The sequence below is a fragment of the Falco punctatus genome (genome assembly GCF_963210335.1).
Source record: "Falco punctatus genome assembly, chromosome: 11".
NCBI lineage: Eukaryota > Metazoa > Chordata > Aves > Falconiformes > Falconidae > Falco > Falco punctatus.
Genome location: NC_137591.1, coordinates 29,462,846 through 29,486,480, shown reverse-complemented (window position 1 = coordinate 29,486,480; position 23,635 = coordinate 29,462,846). Strand labels below are relative to the sequence as shown.

At 43.9% G+C, this 23,635-nt stretch overlaps 1 protein-coding gene across 9 annotated transcripts in view; it reads left to right on the top strand.

The window, feature by feature from the left end:
* The window catches only part of RASAL2 (RAS protein activator like 2), a 190,008-nt gene that overhangs the window by 135,676 nt on the left and 30,697 nt on the right, over window positions 1–23,635 (top strand). For 8 of the 9 annotated variants that reach the window (XM_080406580.1, XM_080406582.1, XM_080406581.1 and 5 more), the window contains exons 5-6: window positions 12,337–12,446; window positions 22,476–22,629. In XM_080406580.1, the coding sequence (XP_080262706.1) occupies window positions 12,337–12,446; window positions 22,476–22,629 (264 nt within the window). Of the gene's footprint in view, window positions 1–12,336; window positions 12,447–12,471; window positions 16,580–22,475; window positions 22,630–23,635 lie in introns of those variants that run through there. The other variant, XM_080406584.1, reaches the window with a different exon arrangement.

Sequence of the window (23,635 nt, the reverse complement as noted above, 5' to 3'; positions counted from 1 at the left end):
TCATTAAATACTACATTGTGTCATTTTAAAAATAAAATAAAAAACAGCCAAGAGTTTAATGACAGCCACTTAAATTACAAAAGGATTGAGATTGGTCAGAGTGTATAGAATATATGGTGTTTAAAGCAACCAGTAAACTTGTGATTTATTGGAATTGAAAAAGGGACTGAGGAAGCAATTAGATGTGCAGGGTCTCCACACTTGGTCACTTTTCAAAGTCATAGAATAATATAGATTGGAAGGGAGCTCTGAAAGTCTCTGATGTATCCCTGTCTTCAAAGCTGGACCGATTTATATCAGATTGCTCAGGGTGTTCTCCAGTCAGGTGTTGAAAACCTCCAAGGATGCAGATTGCACAGCTTTGCTAGACAACCTGTTCTGACGTTTGACTATCCTCATTGTGAAGAATTTTTCTTTTGTAAAGACTTTCTTGTCAGAATAAAACTTGAACTTCTAATGTCTATTGAAATACCACGAATCACATTTTCCTCTAGTTCAAAAAAATACCTGAAGTAGCAGTTAAAGCAGAATATATTGCTTAGCCTTGAGAAAAGTAAGCTCCAAGGGAAATCTTAGCAATGTGTATAAATACCTGATGGAAAAGAATAAAGATGACGGAGCCAGGCTCTCTGGATGAGAGGCAGTGAGCACAAACTGAAATACATGAAATTCTGTTCAAACAGAAGAAAACCCTTTTTTCACTGTGAGGGTGATCAAACACAGGATGGGTTGCCTGGAGAGGTTGTGGAGTCTCCATCCTTGGAGATACATTCCAAAGCAGACTGGACACAGTGTCCTAAGCATCATGCTCTCGTTTACCCTTACCCTGCTTTGAGCAGGGGGTCTGACTAGACAATCTCCAGAGGTGCCTTCCCACCTCTGCTATTTCGCGATTCTGTGAACTATCTATCCTCTGTCGCTTCAGTGACCTGTTTTCTGGGTGATAATTGGTGGGGGAAAAGGGTCTTGGTCTAGTTGCATGTGAAGTTGTCACAAGAATATTCTGTTATGTCAAGTTCTGAGCTTTTTATGCTGAGCCCATGGTCCACACAGTTCCAGGAGGATTTCTGAACTCTGAGAGCCTTCAAAAGTCCTAGCTAAGGACTCTTCCTTTGTAAGAAATTCTCTGTCGTCTTTGTCTTCATCTGTAAGTAATTGCCCTAGCCTCTTATACATTGTCACAGTCTTTGTCTAACAACTGCAAGCGACAGATCAGAAGTGTTTGATTACTGTCTGTATTGTTTATTTCATATGCCTCCTTTTTTCTCTGTTCCTCATTTTTGCACAGTTTTTTTTAATGTTGATCCTATCTTTTAAGTAACGTTTTGATGTTTCTCTAATTCTTCTCTAACAGTCCTCTTAATACTTCTTAGCTCCTGCTCCCTTTCAAAGCAAGAACCTTGCAAAATGTTTCTCGTTTCCCCTGGCAGTGTATTTCAGGACTTTGAGGACTCTGGCAAATAGGCTGAGGAAGCAGTATACGGCTGCCCTTCTTGGGCATAAACCAGCAAAAAAAACTAGAAGCTATCTGTGCCACGCGTGGCTGGTATTGCACTTCTTTGTCCGCCTGGCCACCTGTATACCCAGGAGCATAATGCACCCTCCTGCCTTCCTCGCGGGCACCAGGCTTTGGGGGTTTTGCTCTGAAGAAGCCATTTGTATGCTGTTACTCCTTAGCAGGTTGCAGTGCAGGTGGGGGTTTGAGATCACCCCGTTTTCAAACGTGCCAACTTCTGCTCTGTTTAAAAGAGCCAACTGCAATCAGGTCGCTTAAGAATACAGATGAGCTCAAGCCAAAACTACCGAAATAAAATACGCTGTTAACTTTGTGGATGGGCATACATCTAAGAGGTGGGTGATAAGGTGGGGAGGAATGGTGTTTCTTCCTTTGATTTAAGTTGAGAATTTCCCAGCTCTCAGAAGCAGGTGGGGTGACTTGGGCACCTCATGGAGGAGGTCTGGGATCAGCGGTCTGAGAAGAAAGGGCTTTGGGTGAAGGTTGTAAGAGGTGCCTATAATGGTTTACACATGTGTGTTTGGTCATCTTTATTTGACAGGGATGTATGATACATACACATATATATGTATCACGCATGTCCATACACAGAAAAGAGACTAATAATAAGACAACCTGTGTTTTTATTTTTCCCGACACTGACACGTACGGTGCAGGTTGGAGGGCTCTAGGCAGCTGCAGTGTCGTGCTGTCGCAGTTATTCTTGCCGTGGCCCTGACTCTGTGCCATACCTCTCCTCCTCACTGCTTGGATTTCTAACAGAAAGCAGCTTAAGGCAGGGGACGGCTTAACCTTCTTCCATACCGATGGAAAATTATGCTGAGACTTTCATAATAAGTTGCTTTTACAGCTTTTTAAGTTTGCCTCTCAGAAATGCTATTTAAAAGCTGTCTTCTCAATAGGACGGTGGCTTCCAGCATGTTCTGTGCAGGTTTTTTTCCTTTCAAACACCAGGCAGTGGTACTTACTCAGAACAAGGCATCTGCTTTTTTAATACTGCTAATTGGCATTTGTTTAGCATCTGGAATTTTGATTCATAACAGCCTAATGGCCCTTAAGCGAACATTTCCTTGACGAGACATTTTTAAGTAGCCTCTTCAGTGGCAGTGGTCAGTGAAGGATTTATTTTGAGGGGCTGAGGTGTAAAATTCAGGAAATTTGCCTTCCTACCTCCTGCATGTGCACTGGAGGAAAAGACAAATGTTTAAACTTACTATTGTGTGAAAAGTAGTATCTCAGTGGTTATAAACATACTCTTTTCTCAGGACTAACCACCGCATGGACCAGCATGTGCAATGTGTGTGTTCTGGTTATCTCCCACCAAGGGGAATAAAGTGGATTCTGCTAATGCTGACATGGCATAGCAGAAGGCATGCGTACAAAGAGCTCTTGCTGCTTGTCCTTTCTTTTTCTTCCCCATTTCCCCAAATATTCTTGTCTGCAGTTAAACGTTAGCCTCCACCTAGGTTTAGTTGCGTTAATTGCCGTTTGACAATTTCCAAGTGTATCTGGAATATAGAGGGAGAGCGTGGAAGGGCATGAAAATTAGGAAAACTGAAATGAGGAAGTATCTAAGTGTGTCTTCTCACATACAGACAGATGTGTGATGTTTATAGATACGCATAGATAGGAAAAGTCATATTTTTAATAATGAGCATTTGACTGAACAAATAGGAAGGCAGACGGAACTGGCTAGAAGTAGGCATCATGACGCATAGGTGGGCGAGGAACCAGCTTTTCCCTTCCCACACACACTCTGTCCTGGCAGAGCATCTCAGTCTCAGCGCATCCCGTTCCCTACGGTTGCACTGTTGCACCCTGCCGTATTCTGTTGTCGCTCCACCATTGGAATTGAGGGACGAGGGTAAATATGAGAAGATCAAAATCTTCAAACCTCCTGCAGTGGCAGGGTAGAGAGGAATTGCTAAACCAGTCTTCAGCCTTGGATTGTGCTCTCTGATTTTTGCTTCTTTGGGGTAGGGTAGTTAGTGAGTTGTTATTACAAATAATAAATGATTCATCCATGTCTGCTGGCTATTAGGGGGAAAAAAGAAAAAAAAAAAAAAAGCATGAGAAAGAGGCAAAGAAACAAGTGCAAATGAGATAGGAAAGCCAGAACACAATCTTTGCAGTAAATAAAATGATTTTTATAGGAACCCTGTGTGCACCTGATGGGAAGGCTGATACTTACAGATTGCCTTCCATGGTTTGTTTCTAGTCAAGAGTATAATTGGATCTATAGAAATACTGTCTGCCTCTTTGCTCTTTAAGAGTACTGCTAAATGGAACAGAAGACAATGCAGCCAGCCTAAGTGAAGGTCAAAGCTTGATGAGATCTCGCGGCTGCCCAGCCTCATCTTTTATGCAGTCAGCAAGATTGTTGCTTCTCCAGAGCACTGCTCCGCTACCATCACACTGCCAGGTTAGGACAAGTCTGATCTTTCCTGGCCGTGTGACCTGACGGCACACAAGTACATATTTTTAATTCTGCTTCAGCGCCAATGCAGAGATGGAATTGTTGATTTACGTTAGCGTGAGGCAGCGCAGCATCCTTCATGAAAAACTGGCTGTGCTCAAATCTCGCCTCCCTATTGTAAGACTAATGTTTTTCCTTCCGCTTTCCACTCTTTTCTTAGCATAACGTGTTTGTTTGAATCTGCTTTTTTTTTTTTTATTTGCCTGTGATGTGTTTGCTTAGGTATGCTGGCTCTTATGCTGCAGGTTTTGTGTCAAAGGCATAAATGGGTGCTTGGCTATCTCCGGGATGCTCACCAAGTTCCCATCTGCATCTTTCTCCTGGGGTAATACAGCTCATAGGCTCTATAAACTTCACACTACCTTTCTGCCAAAGAGGATTTGGTCATGACATCAAACTACAGCACTGAGTCAGACGATGGGTATATCCAGTCTGTGACCCCATCCGGTGGACCTCAACAGCAGGAATGTTTTTCTCGTGTTTGCTGTGAACTTGACTTAGTATCTAATTCCCCTGCGATTAATGTAGGGGAACTATGAATGCATATAGCTTTGAACAAAAATAAGTGGTCACGTTCCAGTTGTCCTTGGTTTAATAGTATTTAAATTTGTACCAACTCACTCTACTCTTCACCTCCAAATCATGGCTTACTCAAGTTATGCAGGGGTTTAATTAATGCATCCTCTGCAAATCAGTCCTTCTGGCCCCTTTATCACTTCTCTTGCTCTTCTGTTTTTAATTCCCTTCAATTGATTCGCCGAGTTCTGGTACTAAAGTTCACAGGAATGTGTGATATCAGTTTCTAATTGCTCACAACCCTTTGTGTTATTTCTCTGTCCTCCCTGGCCCTCGCTTCACCTCCTAATTTAATATAGCTCAGTGTAATTAATGTGCTGTTTAACTTTTCTTCCAGATCATTAACAAAGATGTTAAACAGAAGCAGTCATGCCACTATCCCTACCGCATCCCATTGGACCTTTTCTTCTACCTTGATACCTTATCACTTGTTGTAATTACTCTTTTTAGATATTCCTGCAGCCGGTTCTCAGGTTTGTGTTACTAGCTTTGGCAAAGCTCGTTTCCATTAATTTTTCTAATTAGTGCATGTGGTGTATTATCAAAAGGTACTCTGAAGTGTTGAGCTGCTTACTGGCTGCGTGCCAGGGCACTAAAGAGCCGGGGTCATGAAAATTAACTGCCTCTTTCCTGACGTGAGGGAAAGGCAAAAATGCAGCCGCTGGAGTCGGGGTGAGGTAGGCTGGAGGCCATCACTTCTCCACGGACTTCAGCCGGTAACTGTGGTTTGCTTGAACACTCTGATAGACTCAGGTGGCCCATGTCTCAGGATATTGTTTGCCACCCTTGTTTTGTTCTTCTCTAGACAGGCTTCTGACCTTTCTTCCTTAATTCCTGGATAGGGGCTTTTCAGGATGCTCTTTTCCTGTGCTGGTGCCTGGACAGCCCCTGTGGAGGCGGGTGGGCTCGGTGCTCCCGGTCGCATCCGTGCTGGACACCTTGCTGGATTGTGATCTGAAAAGCTGAGGTAGCTCTCCCCAGCTATCGGGTAGCTCTTGTTTCTTCATGAATATTTTAGTATGATTCCCAGTGACTTGGAAATTTGATTCCTTTAGTGCTTTTGACTACATATCATGCAGAGTACGTGCAATCTTATGATCCATTTTATTAATAGATGTATTATCAGTGTATCCCTGTTCTGGTGTCCTTTCCGTTTCCTTGGTTTTCTTATTACTGTTCTTCAACTTGTTCATCCTCTCCTGCTTCCCTCCTGTGGCTGTAGACAATTTTTCATTGGAAAGTTGAAATTGTTATCTGGCCAAATCTGCAGTGCTGTCCCATCAGGAGAAAAATATCTTCCTGATCCTTGCTGTTGATCAGCTTGTGTCCTGAAGCATGATTATTGCTCACGCTTGTTATTTTTAAACCTGACTAATGCAGCTACATATGTTATTCTTCCTTATATAAACACATAATCCTTTTTTAATCTTGCTGAAAAAATTTGTCTGTATAATATCTTGCGGTGGAGAATTCTAGGGGCTGATTTATAGATAGCGTTAGAAAAGGTCTCCTGACAATCAGGGAAATGTGCTGCCTCTCATGTTAAATTGCCCCTTGGGTTTCTTATGTAACAGGGTGCATGAGGAGCTTAGTTAATTTCCATGCTATTTGTTTTATTCATCTATAATCCCTTCTTGCTTTTGTTTCTAAAATAAATAGTCGGTCTTTAAAGCATATCATTTGTAAATCCCCCCCTCTTGTCTGCTTTTAATCAGTTTATACTTCTGGAGTTTTAGTTTTGTTCTAGTTTTCTTGCTGAGATGAAAAGATCAGTAGAGTGTGGTGCATTAGTGTGAAAGCTGTGGCGGACTTACATAATACCACTTGACTTTTATTGTGTTTTATCCTTTGTTTATACATTCAAACATGTTTTTTATTGTGCTCTGCCGGTGCATAAACCACCTCTTCAGTGACATAGTGCCACGCTGTTTGGATGAGTTGATGGTGGAATTTGACTGTTGTAAGTCACTGCCTTGTTCTTTATATTGCCACCAAGGTGTACGTAAGGTTGTTTTCATCTGCTTTTCTACTGCGTGAGTGGCTGAGAGCCTTTTCAAAGGTAGTCACTGCTAATACTTTAGTAATGACCGTTACTGGGCTCATCAGCAAACTTCTCCGCCTCTTTGCTAGTTACACTGGCATTTTGTTGTTCTGCAGGGGATAGTAAACTTCACCATGTTTGCTCCTAATCCCTGGAATATCCTGCTAGTTCTATCTTTCAATTTTATGACCTGGCTATCTTCCCCTGCTTCTTTGCTTCCCGTAGCTTTACAACGTTACTGGCACAGAAGAGCATTTCCACTTGGCTATGATATTATTATTTTTTTTTTCTTGATAGCTGCCTGTGAGCAACTTAAGAAATAAAATGCTTCGTGTACCAACAACGCGCAGTAGTTGGGAGGCAGTTCTGCGGTCGTCCGTGGTCACTTGAGCGTTATCTTTGTACCCACCCAGTCCTTCCCCTCAGAGAGAACAAGTCTCACCACTCTGTAAATGAAGTTACCCACCTGCTGTTATTAATAATACATCAGTGCTCCTCATCTGGAATTATAGCTGTTCAAGATGCGTTGCAAGCCTCCAAAAGGCAATGTGTTTTTCCCCAGAAATACATAATGTAGGTAGCAGTGCTGCAAACCACAGCCCTGTATGTAAGATGGACCTTCACTGTCGCCCCTTTTCCCCTGGTTTGAAACTGCCACTAATATCGTTGCATTCTGTCGATGGATAATTTGTGTTACGGTTATATATAGTTTTATTAGTTCATGGCTGAATTAACCTTTCGCTTTCAAAACAGCAAAGACAATCATTATTTATTATGCATGGGCTGTTCTCTCCAGAGCGAAGAATCGGTGCATCTGTAGGGGAGCGATAGTTGAAGAGTCGAGCAGTTGATGTTTGGGCTGTCTTTGCATTTGTCGGGAGGTTCATGTGCCGCTTTGCTGAGGCTGAGGACAGACACGCAGTTGTCATCTTTGGCAAGGAGTCAGCATTCCCTAAAGCCGAAGCTGCCCTGAACAAGGGCCATCCCTGAGTTTAAAATACCTGGGGGTTGGCGTTTCTGTACCTTCCCCGCGCAGCTGTGGAGGGGGGTTACAGACGCCTGCCGAATTTATCGCGTCTCCTGTGGCGATTTCTTCTTGGCAGAGGGAGAGAGTTTGAGTTGCTTAACTTACAAATGAGATGAGTAGAATTCTCAGTGGGATCGAATTATTTTTAGATGTTGTATCCTTGGGATTTCTTACCCCAGTGTTTGATGCTTTTGGCTGAGATGATGAACCTGCTCTGAACCTACTCCACACGCCCGGCTGAGTACACGCTTCTGTGCTCTCGCTTGCTCTCTTCCCTGGCTTTCTCTTCCATTCCTGTTCACCTCAACCTGTGGTTCTGAGGGGAATTTATACTGAGCTTTAACCCATTAGGTGTGGACCATCGAGTCTGTCTCTTGAAGGATTAAGGCGCAATTTTTTTACAGTTATTCTCTCGCTGGACTCCTCTTAAAATACTGCTTTTACACTGTACTGATCTTTTTAGGTTTCATCCTAGCTAAATAATTTATCCTACCCAAATATGTTGTACTTTTTTATTAAGAACTTAGTCGTCTTCTGCCAGTTTGGGTAATAAGTTTATATCTTTCTGTCTGAGGGTGTTTGCTTAAGCAGTAAAATGCACACTGTTCTTGAAAATATTCCATGATGGTTCTTAAAGCTCAGGCACTTCATTTCATTTAGGTGTTGGAATCAAACAGCAGTGTATTTTGTGTTGAAATAGGTCCTTAAGAGAAATACCTAGGCGACAGGAAAAGAAGTAAGGGTGCTTTTGTCCTTTGAACGGCATTGGCAGGGATTTCTTCTCTGTAGAAGAAAAGGAAATAAAACTTCCAGTTACATGGTTTTGTTGCCCATTTTTCATCACTACATCTTTTTTATATCTGCATTCAGTATTTAAAAGCATTTCCTTTGGCAAATGGAAGTCGAAAAACTGCTCAGTTCTGGCACACGTGAATTTTTCATGCTGCTCCCAGGTTGTCCATCTGTAAGCACTGGCCCCGCATGACCTGCCAGCAAGGTGCAGAGAGCAAATATTGCAAACATTTTCAAGTCTTCTGAGGATGACCAATAAGTACGCTCTTGGAATAATTTTTATCCTTAGGTATATTTTTTCCTTAATTTTTCAGGTTTTTTTGGTATAGTTGACTCTGGATAGCCTTATTCAACCCCAGATAGTATATTTATTTCATAAGGGAGTAGATTATATTCATTTAAACCAAGAACGTGTTTCACTAATGTTAAAGCAATGCCAATTTAAAATTGTGCATGCACACAGAAATGAATATTCACAGTCCCTCTCTGAGTGGGATTTGGAATGACTCAATATAAATACTTTTGGACCCTTGCTGAATTGGGTCACCTTTGTCTTATTTGCCCTTTAGGGGAGAAAACCATGTTATTTCGTGTTTGCAATTTGAGTAGCCTGAGAGGTACTGGAACGAAGCCAGGGTCCACCAGATCTGAATCCCTGTAGTTGGGTTTGTTACTTTTTATGCTGAGAGGTCAGAATATATGAAAGTGCCTTTGAAAGTGCTATACATTCTCTGCTTGAATTCCAGCAATGGCCCCAAGAGAAGCCCAAGAGCATCTATTGATTACAGGGTTCTTTCAAAGGCACTTTTTCAATACCAAGACCAAGAAAAGTGCAGGAATACCAGTACAGTTTGAGTGGCGCACACAGCTAAAAACACGTCTTCCCTTTTGACAGTACCTTTTCACCCAGCACGCTATGTAGATTTGTGGGCTTTTTTTGCAGTATCTAGATATCTAGAAAAAGATACCTTTTCCGCTTCTGTTTCCTATTTCAGGAGAACATAGCAGCTTTCACCCCTGAGGAGCCAGCTGGCTGCAAGCCTCAGGAATTGAAGGGCAGCCTTAAATGCAGCACTGCCTTCAGATGCAGCAAACAGATTCCCTCTTCCTTTGTCCCCTGCAGCACCATCCCGCAGGGCATCCCAATTTCTGTGCTGCCTGGACAGGCGCGTGGCAGGCTCTGGTGTGTGTGAGCACGTTGTTTCCTACATAGGTACTTGGGAGAGGATGATCTGCATGTGCTGGAAGGATCCTACAGTCAGTATTGGATATGGGTAGGCTTTCAGTAGTGCATCGCCATCCAGATCTCCGTGCAAGAGAGGAGCCGGGCCATCATGCTGCATTTGCTGAAGGTGTCACGTGGCGGGGGGCTGAGGAACTCTGGGTTTGGTGGGATTTTAACAAGTGACAGCTGAGCAGGACTTGCTTGGTCATTTGTGGAGAGAAGCAGAGTGAGAACAAGCGCGAGGAGGGAGAGAACCCACCTACCAGTGTGTACAGAGAGGGGAACTGTGCAGTTTCAAGAAGGATTAGGATACAGGATTGAATTGTATAGGAAAGGAGGGACAAACTGAATGTAAAGGGATGAAGCATAACAGAATGAGTAAAGGCAGAGGGGGGGGGTTGAAGGGTGTGCTTGTTCAAAGGGAAGAGAATACATTTTGTTGCAAAAGGAACACTGAAAGTATGGGGAGATAAAGGCACATATGGGACTGGAAAATTGGTTAGGGATGCTTGCACTGTACGTGTCTTGAACCTGACCAAATGCAGGCTTTGCTGTTTGGAAACAACTTATTTTCCAGCAATTAACCTGGCATCATGCACTGATGAGAAGAGGGTGATAGCCCTTTCCTTTGAGTACTGGAGAATCATAGAGCAGCCCGGGTTGGAAGGGACCTCAAAAGGTTGCCTGGCCCAGCCTTCTGGGGGAAATGAAGCCTAGAGGAATCACGTAGCACCCTGTCCAATCATCCATCAACCACATTTTCTTCCTGAAGAGGTGAAAGAGATGTGAGATTTTTCAGAGTAAAAGATTACAGATGAAGTCATCTTTTGTTGTGGTGGCCTAATTCTTAGGAGTCTGAGATGAACAGCGTCACACACTTCAGCCTGGCTGAGTCACCTGGAGCCAATAAAACACTCTTGTTTTGTCAGTGTCCTGCACAGGAAAGAACAGGAGACCTTGTATGTCTCCAATTTGCTGATATCTGTATTACAGGAGGCAGCTGTGGGCAGCATCTGTCACCTGTCCCAAATGCAGTTTGTGGAGGTTTGCCTTGCAGATGTGTTGGAAATCAGCTGTACTTGACTGCTATCCTAGCAAAACACGGGTGATGGGGGAGAGGGCTGGCGCCAGCTGGATATAGCTGTTACTAGACCCTTACTAAAGCAACCTGCTGGTTCAACCCACACCAAAAGAACATTCGTTTTAAGCAGATTCTACCAATCTATAACCAGTGTGTAATATTCTTAACAAACATGGTTTCACTCAGGTGAGTTTGCTGAGTCTCCTGGCAGCAGCCCACAGTGTGCGGTGGCTCCGGTGCAGCTCTTCTGCGTGAAGGAGCAGAACTCATTCAGCCAGTAAAATGTTGCTTAATCCCTGTTGGATTAAGAACCTCTGCGTTTGATTATGCTAAAGAATGTATGTGCATGTATGTCTGGTTTGTTTAAAATGTGTATTATGCTCGAAGTAACTTAAAGGGCTATAGGAGGAAATCAAAATGTGCAGGTGCTGAAATATTTCCGTGTTCCCCCACATGTACAGATGCACGCAGCCCTTGTATCTCAGTGGTCAGGTGTATCTGTGTTTCACTACTGGTAACGCAGCAGTAGCTCTTGCTATCGACAAAGAGAGAACTATCAGGAGAGGTTGAGGACTTGTTTATCTGGGAAAGAAGCTGCTAACGGATGATATAAGGCAGCCTGCTGCAACGGAGAGGGGAATTACGAAGGTGACAGAGCCAAACTTTTTCCCACAGTGGCAGATGCTGTAATGAGGCAGCAGCTGAAGATTGCTGCTTGGGAAGTTTTTATTGAACACAAGGACTCCCCCCCCCCCCCCCCCCCACTGGAAAGGTTGTGCAGCACTGGACTGAGTTACCCAGAGAGGTGGCAAAATCTCCGGCGCCAGAGGTTTTTTGAGACTGAACTAGACGAAGTCAGAGTTAGGCTGACCAGCTGTTGGCAGGTGCCCACATCAAGCAGGAGGCTGGCTAGGTAATGCCCAGCGGCTCCCTCCGACTAACGTGGCTTTGGTCTGCGACTGTTTGATGAACAATTGTAGTTCAGAGGGCAGATGACTTGAAGATTCAGTATTTTTAGATCATAAGTAGCTTTTTGAGTTGAGCTTTGCTTCAAAGCAAGACCAGAACAGGTATGTGAAGTCACTAGCATGTGAAATCTTTTGAAATTTTCAGTTTTGGGTAGTGAGGCTATTGAAATTACAATTATTGTAAGACTTAGCATGCTATATCTAAATCAAAAAGGGAAATCTGGGTGCAACTGTGGGTGCAATAGATGCTCATAATAAAAGACATCTTGTACCCTTAATATGACCAATAATTAAAAACATGGCCTGTAAAGGGGAAGTGGGAACAAATGCTGACATCTAATTCTTAAATGATAATTGCGGGGGTTTGGGTGTCTTGTATAATAGCTGGAATTCATTGAAGTGCACTTGTAATGTCAGTAGTGCTAATTACTGCGATCTGAATTTATCACATACTGGAACTGTCATTGACAATCTAGCCCTGCCTTTCTTCCTGCTCAGGGGAATCCCAGTACAGCACGTTCTGTAATCGTTGTCGGCAGGAATCGCTGCTGAGTTTGGGCTTGATGACAGTGCATTGATTGATTTATTACTGGCATCAGTTTCCCTGTTTCACTTCTGCAACTTCTCATTTTAGGGCTTCTTCAGTAAACGTCTGAAAGGGTCCATCAAGAGGACAAAGAGTCAGTCAAAGTTGGACAGGAACACAAGTTTTCGTCTCCCATCTCTCCGCAGTGCGGATGACAGGTAAGGTTCAATGCATCTCCCAAACAATCTCTCCTCATCCAGAGCTACTTTGCAAATTTACAGGCACATGGGTAGTTTTCTGGGCTGACTTTATTATACTAGAAGTTATTTAGAGTCTACTGCTGACACAGGACTGGAAACTTTTACTGTTCTTAACACCTGACGAAAAGTTCAGGTTAAGCGTATGGAATCCAATACCTTTTTCTGCATCTGTTTCATATAAGCCACAGACTTTAAATTTCATGATACAAAACCGTTGGATTGATCAGCTTTAGAGAAACTTGCCTTGATATCTGCAGTACTTAATCTGCAGATCAGTGCAGTGGCCGAATAGGAGGAATTGTGCTGGTGTGAGCAGATCAGTTCAGCTAGCACTGGCGAAGCCCAGAGATCTGCAGTGCAGTTCAGACTCGTTAAGAATCCTTGCTGTTGTCAGTCAATTGTATAGTTACTGCAGTGTTACTACAATGAACAGATGGTCTGTTCTTCAGGAAACTGGAAATCACGGTAACTTCAGACCATCTTAGTGCTCCATTTGGTATATTCTTGCTTGTTTAGTTTTTGGCTGGCAGTTCAGGCTGGGAATGGATTGTATATGAGGCAAGCAAAAGCTCTCACATGCAGTTTTTCCTAACTATTTGTGAAGTCTCTTAATTGTTTTTATTAAACATTACTCTGTTACATGCCACAGAGCATGTACCTAGCTCAGCAGGAGAACTAGACTGAGTGAAAAATAGGTTGCCCGTACTTAAGGCCACGGCAGGCTTCTGTGATTTTTGCATTGTTTAGTGCATTTTCCCTTCTCCTTTGGCTGAGTTGAATTCATTATTTGTATCTGTCATGCTGTGCTATTTCAATCAGTTGTACTATCTTCCCCATCTGAAAGGCAGCACCATGAAATCATGGAGATAGCAAGGCTTCGGATGTTAGAGGTCTTGTTAAGCTCACGAGTTACAGAAAAGACTGCTGCCTACCAAACATAACTAACCATGTGGATAATGTTGCTCCTGTAGTCATAGTAATGTCCACCCGGTCTATTTTGAGTTAAGTTTTGTTATAAAACCCTATGTTCGGGGAGTTGCAACGTGGCTATGAAAAGCAACTCAGTGAGCCTAGGCGTGTTAAATAATGCCAGCACATGATAAAGTACCTGTTGTTTTTACCCTTGTTTGTAACCAGCTTTGCCTGAAGTTTTGTAATGCAAAAAATCTCTTTGCTCTAAATAATGTATTTGTCTTTCCCTACCTTGGTACTCATGCTGGATGTGGACTGATGATACATCCTTTGCAGTGCAAGGGAAATGCTGTCATTCTGGGAAAGCCAGTAAATTTAGCTACAATTAAGCCCTGCAGCTTTGGTTTAAGACATGATATTATACACAGCAAAGCCACCTTCTCTTTAAAACCAGGTCCCCCTCTGCTCCCTGCCAGTGTGGGCACAAACTGTCAACTAGACTTGAATGAAACGCGGATTTTCTCTGATGACTTGCAAAGCATGAAATCCATTGCATGTGGTGGTGGCATTAGACGTAGCTGGTCTGTTCTGTCAGTCCTCTTAAGTCTGCTTGGCATGGATTTAAAAAGGAGGATCCAGATGCAAATGAGCTGAGAAGTCCCGGTGGCAGAGTTCATGCAGAGGGTTGGGGGACAGAGCCCTGGGAAGGCAGCGACGTGCAGGATGTTAGACAGGGACAAACCTGCGGTTGCTCTTTACTTTCCATCTGGTCACCCTCCTCCTTAGGCCTTCTACACTGCCAGCCTTATAGCAGTGCATCTTGCATCATCAGGGCATGAGATGGGACACTGTTGTGGGTTTTTTTTGGCCTGATGCCATCATTTGCTACTAATGGAACAAAGCATCTTTGATACCAGCCCATGTGATCTTCCTCCTTTCAGAGGTACGTTTGCTGAAGTAAACAGAGGGCACAGTTTTGAGGCAGGGAGGACCATTTGGGAGTAGCCAAGCTATGTGGAAAGCAAGCGGAGATTAAGTTTATTTGGAGATAAATCTTTGTACAAATGAGTGTTGATGCTCAGAAACATGAGCCTCACCTCAAGCTCTGTTTGCAGCCTTGTGCTGCGGGTGAGCATCACAAATTGCTGCAAAGTTCTTTTTGGAAAGAAAGCGGAACAGCACCACTCCAGCTTGTAGTTAACTTTTGTTGGCAAGATTGATGGTTTAATGGAGTTCTCTTTGCATTTGTGGTCTAATCAGACAGCACACCAATTGAATATACCAACTTTGAAAGTTGGGGGTTAAAGCTACTACTTTTCTAATGGTATTTTATAAATAAAACCATAAAGGAAGTTCAGTTCCACTGTAAAGGGAAACTTGCCAATAATTTCTCCCTTTCCTCCCATATGTTTCACTCTGTATCTAAGGGTGCCTGAAATTGCAATTGGTGGGTAGAACAGCAGGAAAAACAACTCGGAAACCATGTGGGAATGAAGCGCTGAAGATGAGGAACAGATTAGTATACTGGGAGGAGATGGGCTGGAAGAAATAGAGGCTAAAAAGATTGATTAGTGTTCAGAATTCTGCTGTTGTTTGGAATTTTTTCCAATGGGACAAATCAGTGACAACTGTTTCTGCCTGAAAGAAGATAACATGTAGCAGCTGACTCTTAATTCATGAGAGGGAATTGCCACTCTCTCACCTTCTGCTCTCCCTGCTTTCTGCATGAGTCTTAATCGGTTGCAGTAGAAACTTTCCTGTCCTATGCTGGTGAGTCAGCCCTTTCCCATTTTAAGCAGGTGATGCTAGGTGATGTCATGGTGTTATACAGGTTTTCAGGGCCAGGTTAACTGATAGCATCTACTTTTTCTTGCTCTGACAAATACAAGAGCCCTGCCTTCAAAGAAAGTATTATACAGCTTTATAAACGAAAACCCTGTAAGGATTAGAAGGAAATAGAGGCTGCTGTCATGTTGCTTTCTCATGCTTCTGAGGTGTTTGGATCCTGTTAAGAAACAGGAGATGTTTATAGATAAATACCTAAAAAATTCTGGAATAAGGAAGATTAGTTACCCCGGTGCACATCAAGATTTGGGATGCTGTAACACTGCGTGCCGTGCTGGATGGTGACAGAGGATGGGTGCTGTCCGTTTGGAGTTGGTTTAAAATAGAAAGGATTCAGGAATGTTGTAGGAAGGAGTGATGGAGATAAGTTGCAGGTTTTTTTCATAATCAGATTTTCTGTTTCAGCAGAAAGCAGTTGGCCAACCTACTTTTTTTTGGCTCTTCACTTTGTTTCAGTGTGACTAGGTTAGTGGATGGGGAGAGGAGACACCAGCGGTGCCCCTCCAGAAACGAGCCTGCTGTGGGTCAGCAGCCAGGCATCCTGTAGAAATCCAAACCCTCTCATCCGTAATTCCCATCGCGTCTGTCGCTCCAGGCTCAGCTTGTTTGCTGGGTAGTCTGTTGTACTGGAAAACCCACGTTTGTCTTTACAAGGCACTAACGTGAGAAGATTTAGACTCTGCTCGGTTGTGGCCGGTGCCAGATGTGAATGAAGCTTTTCAGACACATGGCCAGTCCGGCACCGCACCAGGTTATCCCCGGCTCTCACCATGAGGCTATCTGGCACCGTGTTAGCGCATCATCTTTTACAGCTTTTCCAGCCTGTTTCCCACTGCATTCTTTGAGCTCTTCAACCCACATATTTGTCTCTCACATCTTCTCGGTGTCAGTAATATATAAAACATGTGAAAAAAGCGTGAGAAAAGACTTAAGGAAAATTGCGTTTGAAAGGAGGGACCAAATCAATATTTTTCAGTTTGCAGCCAGGAATTTGAGAGTATTTCCAAGTGGACCAACAGTTCTCGCCTCAGTTTTGTTTACGGTGAGGGAGCGAAGATGGTCGAGACGGGCTGCATATGGTCTCAGCGACTGCAATAAAGCTCTGCAGACAGCTGGGAGGGTTTTGCCCTGTTGGATTTAGTGCCACGTGGGAATCCTCCTGCTTTACTAAAAGTCATTTTATGGCATTATCAGATAGTCGTAGACGAGCACGGGATCCGCTGTGTGCTCGCTCAGAATGGGTTCCGGCAGGTTGCAGGGAAGCGGGTAGCCATGGCTCTGGGGTTCATGGTGAAACGCTATCGCTGTTCCAACGACAGCTTTTTCTACTTTCGGTAAGTTCTCGCTCCTTCCTTCTGATTTCTTTGTAGTATGAAAATAGCACAGACCGTATAAATAATAGAAGCAAATCTCGCTGTGTGTTTCATATTCATTCATTTTAACTTAACACCGGTTTTCAAAAAAAGGGTGGTGATTTTCATCTTGATTTAGACGTAAGGATAAAAATCTTTGTTACACAACGCGTTATTAAGGCTTGACTCACTCGGAGATTGTATTCATTCAGCGTATCTGTTTCTATCTGCATACTGGAGTGTGGGGAGAGGGGAGGAGTGGTTTGTTTCCGGAGAGACGTCTCACTCCTATTTTGGTGAACATATTTCTTTCAGCCGTTTTTTTTCAACCCTCATTCAGTTGCTTGTTTTTCACTGAAAACTGATTCTCAGTGTTAAGCCTGTTGTCACAAACTTTCACCTTAGGTGTTAGATGCCTCTGTCCCACCTGCACGCTCACTTGACCCCTTTATAAGAACACGCTTCTTCATGGCTGATGCTTTTCTGCAAACCCCGGGCTCTTCCACATTGTGTTCACCTATACATTGCTTAGCAGTGAAATGAAACAGAATCAGTTAAGCATCTCTGGTCCAGCAAAACAAAAGAATTTGAAACATTAATAGCAGAGGCCATGGTTACAGTAGGGTGAGGGGAATGCTACCACTGTGAAATTCAGCAGCCTGTTTGGCTGCGCCGTATGAGGTGTCTGTTAGACAAGCTGTGATCTGTAGGGAGAGGAGGCAGGCAGGGAAGGGCTTTGCAAAACCGGGATTCAGACAATGAGGCTTTGGGTAGGGCCTGGCAAGAAAGGACCAGAATCTCAACGGAAGGCTAAAGCAACATGCTCGGAAAAAGCCAGCGTTTAATTGCAGCGGAGTAGAACTTGCATCTAAATAAGCTACCCTAAGTTTATGATTTGTAAGAAAAATTAATAATGAAACTGGTTAAACTTGTAGAATTGTTGACCAAGTAATAGGATGTTCTGCTAATTGGCAGTTGGAAAATGAAGTGGGGTGTGGTGCCTGCAAAATGAACACTTGCATGGGGAAACCTGATGCTGCAGCACTGGTTCGAGCGCACCTGTATTGCAGATGATGTCGCCGACGTTAGGGTCCAGGTCGGCCAGCGCTGAGCAGAAAGTTCACTGCGTTACAGTCCAAGCTCTCTCCTGTGACTTTGCGAGTGGCTAAGTATTGAATTCAGCTTTCTGATCTCGGGGTGTGTCTCTCAACACACGCGTATTGTGCTGGAATTATTTGAAGCATGCAGACGTACAGTTTCGCGTAAGACCAGTGAAGGCATGGCTTTAGCCGGGTGCTTGGGCTGAACAAAAAATGCTTTTCAGAATTCTTTGCCTTCATACCAGTTCGCTAAAAGAAACAGATTATGGGATTCTGTTCCTTGGTTGTTCATTTCTAGACTTTTTTTTAAAATGTTTTTGATTATTGATGTCCACAGGCTTGTTTTCCAAGCAATATAGTGCTCTCCCTGGTAAGCACAGTAATTGAAAGTCTTTTGTGCTTTGTAGGTTGGCTTTTAAATAGGTCAAAATCTGCAGGAGAGCTTCATAACCAGAGCAATTGGGATTTTTAACCCTTTATCCTACATGCCTTATAGACAGGAGAACATAACAGAAGTCGGCTAATAGGCAGCTGTATGCCATGGGCAGCCACTGAAAGACAGAGGTTGCTAGTTCCCGGCTTACAACCAAAATCTTCCCGTAGTGGAAAATTACTGAATTATGGTGGGCAAGGAGAGAGGCTCAGCTTGTGGCTGGGCCAGCAAGATGGTGGTGTGGATGAGATCTTTTTCAGTAGCAGTGGTGTGATGCTGCCAGGCCAGTGGTTTGGGGCATTGCCTGGGCTCTGATTTAGAAGGAAATTATGCAGCTCTGAAGATCAGTGCTCCAAAACATGTGAAAAGAGGTGAGAAGTTTAAAATGTTCCCTGACATGCTCTTCCTCCGCCTGCTTTTCCTATGGGAAAGAAATTATGGAGAATACCTGTCTAAGAATTGTTTGGTGCTGCTGGTAGCTATTTGCTCTGAGCTTGTATTGTATGTCGTTCCTTTACAATCTTTTTTCTTGCCTGCAGTAGTAGAAAGAAAAAGCAGCAGGAAAAAAAATTGATCATCGGTGGTTAATTGTAATTTAAAACAGGATTGGTGTTGTTAATGGAGCTGTTTAGCAGAAACAGATTTGTACAAACAACCCTTCCCCCACCTTTTGCATGTGTGATCTTCCTGTTTACAGTAATCTGCTTCTCTGGGATTACCTCTCTCTTAACAGAGACTCCAAGCAATATGCGTTTTATCAGTAGCTTCGTACCTAATACAGGAAAGATTCTGTTAATCTAGCCCCTTTGCTGGACGTTGGAAAGTTAGTGGCATCTATGCAGAAGGAAAGCCAGCAAGCAATTTTCTTTCATTGTTACTTAAAGCTTCAGAATATCAGATGAGGTTTTAAAGCAGAAGAAGACTATTATTTCTGCATAATTATTGCCTGTATTGATTGGGACGCTGCTGATTTAGGCACAAGTCAATGATTTGCTTTGCAGATCTATCAATAGATCAAATATATACCACGGTGCTTACAAATGCATGTACTTGCGTTTGGAAATGCATGTGGTTGCATCTAACCAACAACTTTACGACACTGCCATGGTGTTTATGGATAATAAAGTGCCAATTCTAAGCCACTTAATCGTTTCATTGTGCTGTTTTAAATACGGTAACTTCGAGGGACCGCTCAAACAGATAGACCTTCCTCTGCCCCAGGACTGTGAGTCAAGGAAACTAGCCGTGCTCCAGCTGATCTGCAGCCCAACAAGACGTGCAAAGCTAACTCGTTAGAAGAGCAGTGAAGCAGACTAGATGCTACTGAAAGATGTAGCCTGCGAGACGGGCTGCAGAGGCACGGGGTACGATGGCTGTGCCTGCCTGCCTGTGCCCACACCCTGTCCCCAGAGCTGTGCGCAGGCATGCTGGGGAGATGCCTCCCTTGCTCTCGCTCTCTTTAACTGTCCGGGTCTTGATAGGGAAAGAAGAGGAGGGACTTCTTTCTTTCTGGAAAGGTCACCTTTGCCGCGTCTGCTGGCCCCCCTAATCTCCTTACGGGAGGCTGCACCATGGTGACACGCAGCCGGGAGCCTGGTGGTGTCACCCGTGGGGCCGGGTGGGAGCACAGCCGGTGAGGAGAGAGATTTCCATCGCCGCGCAGCTGTGACTCTTCTTCTTGTCCCAGCGTATCTGCCTGGCATGATGCTCACCTGAAATGTGTAACCTAAGGCTTGAGGAAGAACTCCTCCTGGATATCTGTGCCTTTCTTCCTCTCCCGGCAGGATTTACTGTCTGAGATGTAGCCCAGAGAACGGAGCTGGCAAGGGAGGGCTGTGACATGTGGCACCGCTATGATTTGGGGCTGCGCTGCTAAGTGGCTGTACGATTGTTTCATGTAGGTCTGCTTGATTTGCCTTACTCCGAGCGCAGCCGCTGCTTAACTGGGATTTGTAAAATCTCTTTTTTTCTTTCTCCTTTACCTGGTAATTATTTTTCTTTCCCTACTTTTCCCCTGCTTTGTGACCACTCCATGCTTTCCTTCCCTGACAAGGAGCTAAGGCGGGAGTTGGCTGCAGGCTCCCAGCCAGCTCCCCTCCGCTGTGCACCAAAGTACTTTGTTAGGACTGGAATTGCTGAGAGTTTGGGCAAGGGACAGAAGCCAAGTGACCTCAGCAGTGCTTTCTTGAGAGGAGAAATTAGAGAGGATTTGCAGAGATGATATTAAAGCGGTGTATTGTGGTGTGTTTATTTTAGACTTGCCCTACCTTCACTGCAGCGAGTGTTCAATTATACAGGGCTGAGGTTTTAGGTTTGCGTTGGAGCAGCTGCTGCTGTAACCTGTTATAACAAAGCATGCACAGTGCAGCCAACGCGTTTGTACCGGGGCTGCTGTTTTGCATTTGAAATCAATGTCTTTGTAATATTCCTTTTATGAAAGGTTTCTGCTGCCTGCACTTAGGTCATCCAATATATTAAATGGGAACAAAGTTCTCCCTTACTGTTTAATAGATCTTATCATATGTGAATCTACTAGGATACCTTCGGCGTTTTGTTTTGTACAAAAGAGCAGTCAAATGAGCTCTGCTTGTTGCTTTACATGTATCCTTCGTGATACCCAGGTTTTTGTTAAGCAGCCTTAGTAGTACTGAAGATGCCTTTTCCAAATATTTGTCGGGGTTATTTTTTTTTTCCTCTCTGTTACCCCACAGAATTGCGCAAGGATAGGAGGGATTTGATTTTGCTAAGAATAGAAAACGCGAGGACTTTTTTTTGTATAAGATATGTGAAGGAGGTATACAAAAATACTTATTTTTCAAAATTAAGGAAGCTCTTGGAGGTAGCTGTGGTTTTTACTCCTCCATAAATATATTATTTTTAAACATTTTCTGTTTGATACTCGAAGTTGAATAGTAGAAGATACACTGTGAAAACAAACACAGGAGAGAGAGCATCGTTTCAGAGCTTCACTTTTCTCTGCGTAACGTGTAGACAACTGATGCCTTTCTACTTTCACATCTGTTCCTCGTGCTCAGCCTTCCTTGCTGGGTGTACAGCCGTATTTATGGACACGCTTTCATGGAACACAGAACAGGCGTAGGGACCAGCACGAGCCTCGGTATCTTAACAAAACCTAAAGAAACAGCTCCTTCTCTGCTAAGCCGGGACTCTGTGCTCTTCCTCCTTGTTGGTCATCTGTGAAGGCCTTGACCAAGTTCCAGCTGGAGGAAAAACAAGATGCGTGTGCGCGTCGTGTTTGCTTTCTGAAGTATAGAAGTGCTGGTTGTGCCTGGAGGTCAAGTCACAAGACTTGATTGCAGAAGCGTGTAGTCGAGGTGTCAGTTTGGAGGTAAAGGAGCACAGGTGAAACCACTGTCACCTATGAACGGAGCACGTTTTAGAATGCTGTCTGACAGCAGAGCTCCCTGCTATGCACAAATGCTGGATTGAATCGAATTGGGAGCGTACAGAACGTGTTGGAGTGCGTTTTATGCCGTGGCTGTTGGTCACAAAAAGCGACGGCATAGCGGAGGCAGGGGAATGTCTTGGAGAAGTACTCGAAAACCGGTGGGGGCAAAGAGAAGACTGCCTTGGTGAAAAGGTGCTGTGAACTTGGGAGGTGCCAGCTCAGGTGAAGCTCAGGGATTTACAGGGCAGAGGGCTGAGAAGAAGCGGTACGTGTTAGTGAGGGGACGTTAAAAGAGAATGGAGGTGTCAACAAAAAAAAAAAATTGGAAACTGTTAAAACTGGAAGAAGCAACTGAAGAAGAAAATGCAAAATTTAAATTTTGTGTATAAGGTAACTGACTTGAGCATTGTGAAGTGGGAAATTATTCGTGTATTTGACTTGAGTGTAAAGGCTTTGAATTTTATGAAAAATCAAGTGTATTGTGGGACGGAGTGTCATCTCTAATGAGAGTAGCTATCATTTTGCATTGGCTTAGAGATTGGTGTGATTTTTGCTCTTAATACGCAACGTTTATTTGGTAATCTAGACAGCAGTAAATCTTCTCAGTAACATATCCAAACGTATCTATGGCTTTTCTTTAAATTTCAGCAGTTAAGTTCTGCACTTTTTGGTGTGCTGCTGTTCTTTCACTGATGGCTCGGCAGCTCCAATTTCTAGGTTGGTGGGAGTGGACTTCCTAGGCTGGTGTAGCTGGATATTTCCTTAGGAGTCTGGGATTACCAGCCTGATGTTATTTTCATAAGGCTGACAGACTAATTGTAGAAGTTGCTCCGAAGCAACACCACCAAGTTGCAGCTTTCTCTGGGATCTTGCCAGCTCTTGTGGTAATTTTGAGGAAAAAAAATGATGTTTCCTTTCCCCCTCGCTCTCCTGCAGGTCACGAGGATTGCCGAAGCTGAAAGAGTCCCGTTCCCACGAGTCTTTACTGAGCCCAGGCAGCGCCGTGGAGGCCCTGGATCTTGGGTCAGAAGAAAAAGTCTTTGTCAAACCACTTCACAGCAGTATCCTTGGACAAGACTTCTGCTTTGAGGTAAAGAAGGCTCTCCAAACACGCTGCCGATTAGATGCTGTCAGTCGGTCTCAGTCCTTGCGGGTTCGCTGTTCTGGGACTTTGTAATTGGAGAACAGATTGGCAGCCGCTGCTATCCCGAGGTTTGGGTGGGGGCTGTCTAACCAGCATGCCATTTCCAAGTCCTTGAGGCTAATGGCATCAGCCTCTCCATGGAGAGAAATCTTTCTCAATTACCGCGTCTTCTAATTGAAAAAAATCTCTTTAATTTGATAAATACCTAAGCATTTGTAGTTTGCATGCAAATGTATGGTTGAAACATACCATTGCTGATAAGCTGTGTATTCATCCTCTCCAAATTCACCTAAAATCAAATTTAGAAAATATACCGTAACTGAGAAATGGGATTTCCAGTCAGAGCCCCCTTCCATTAGCTCAGCCTGCTTTCCAGTTGCGAAAGGAAAAGCTCCAGTAACTGCAGATGCATCCGTTGCACTGTGGATGCAAAGATCCTCTTGTTTCAGCCCAGACTGCGGCTCAGCACTACACGGCTCCTGGTTTTGTTTCAGAAACAGGCTGGCTGAGCACAGTCCTGACCTTGCAGGACCAGCAGCATGTTCGTGTGTGCTATTTGGATGCATCTAAGGCCGTCGTAATCTATCGTGGCAGGGGTGGGTGCCAGTCTGTCTTCAGCAGGATTAGTCAGATGCATCTAAACTTCTGGAACAAAGATCTGTTTTACAACCTGGAAAACTGCTCTGGCAGAAAACCAGCGTATCTGGCTCTTCTCCCCCGGGATGTATCCAGGAGCTGTTCCTGTTCGCTTCAGTCTCGTTCTTCTGGTTGGAAGGGCTTTCCAGCTTGCCTAGGTCTGGAGAGTTGAGTGAGAAAACTGGCAGTGACTTAGCTCTGAGGCTGTTGCTTCAAACTGCTTTTTAATTGTGTGCACAAATGAATGGAAAGAGTAAACCAAGCTTGTCAGGCCACATAGAAGTGAAAGAAACCCAGGTGGTTCCCTCCTGCGTGA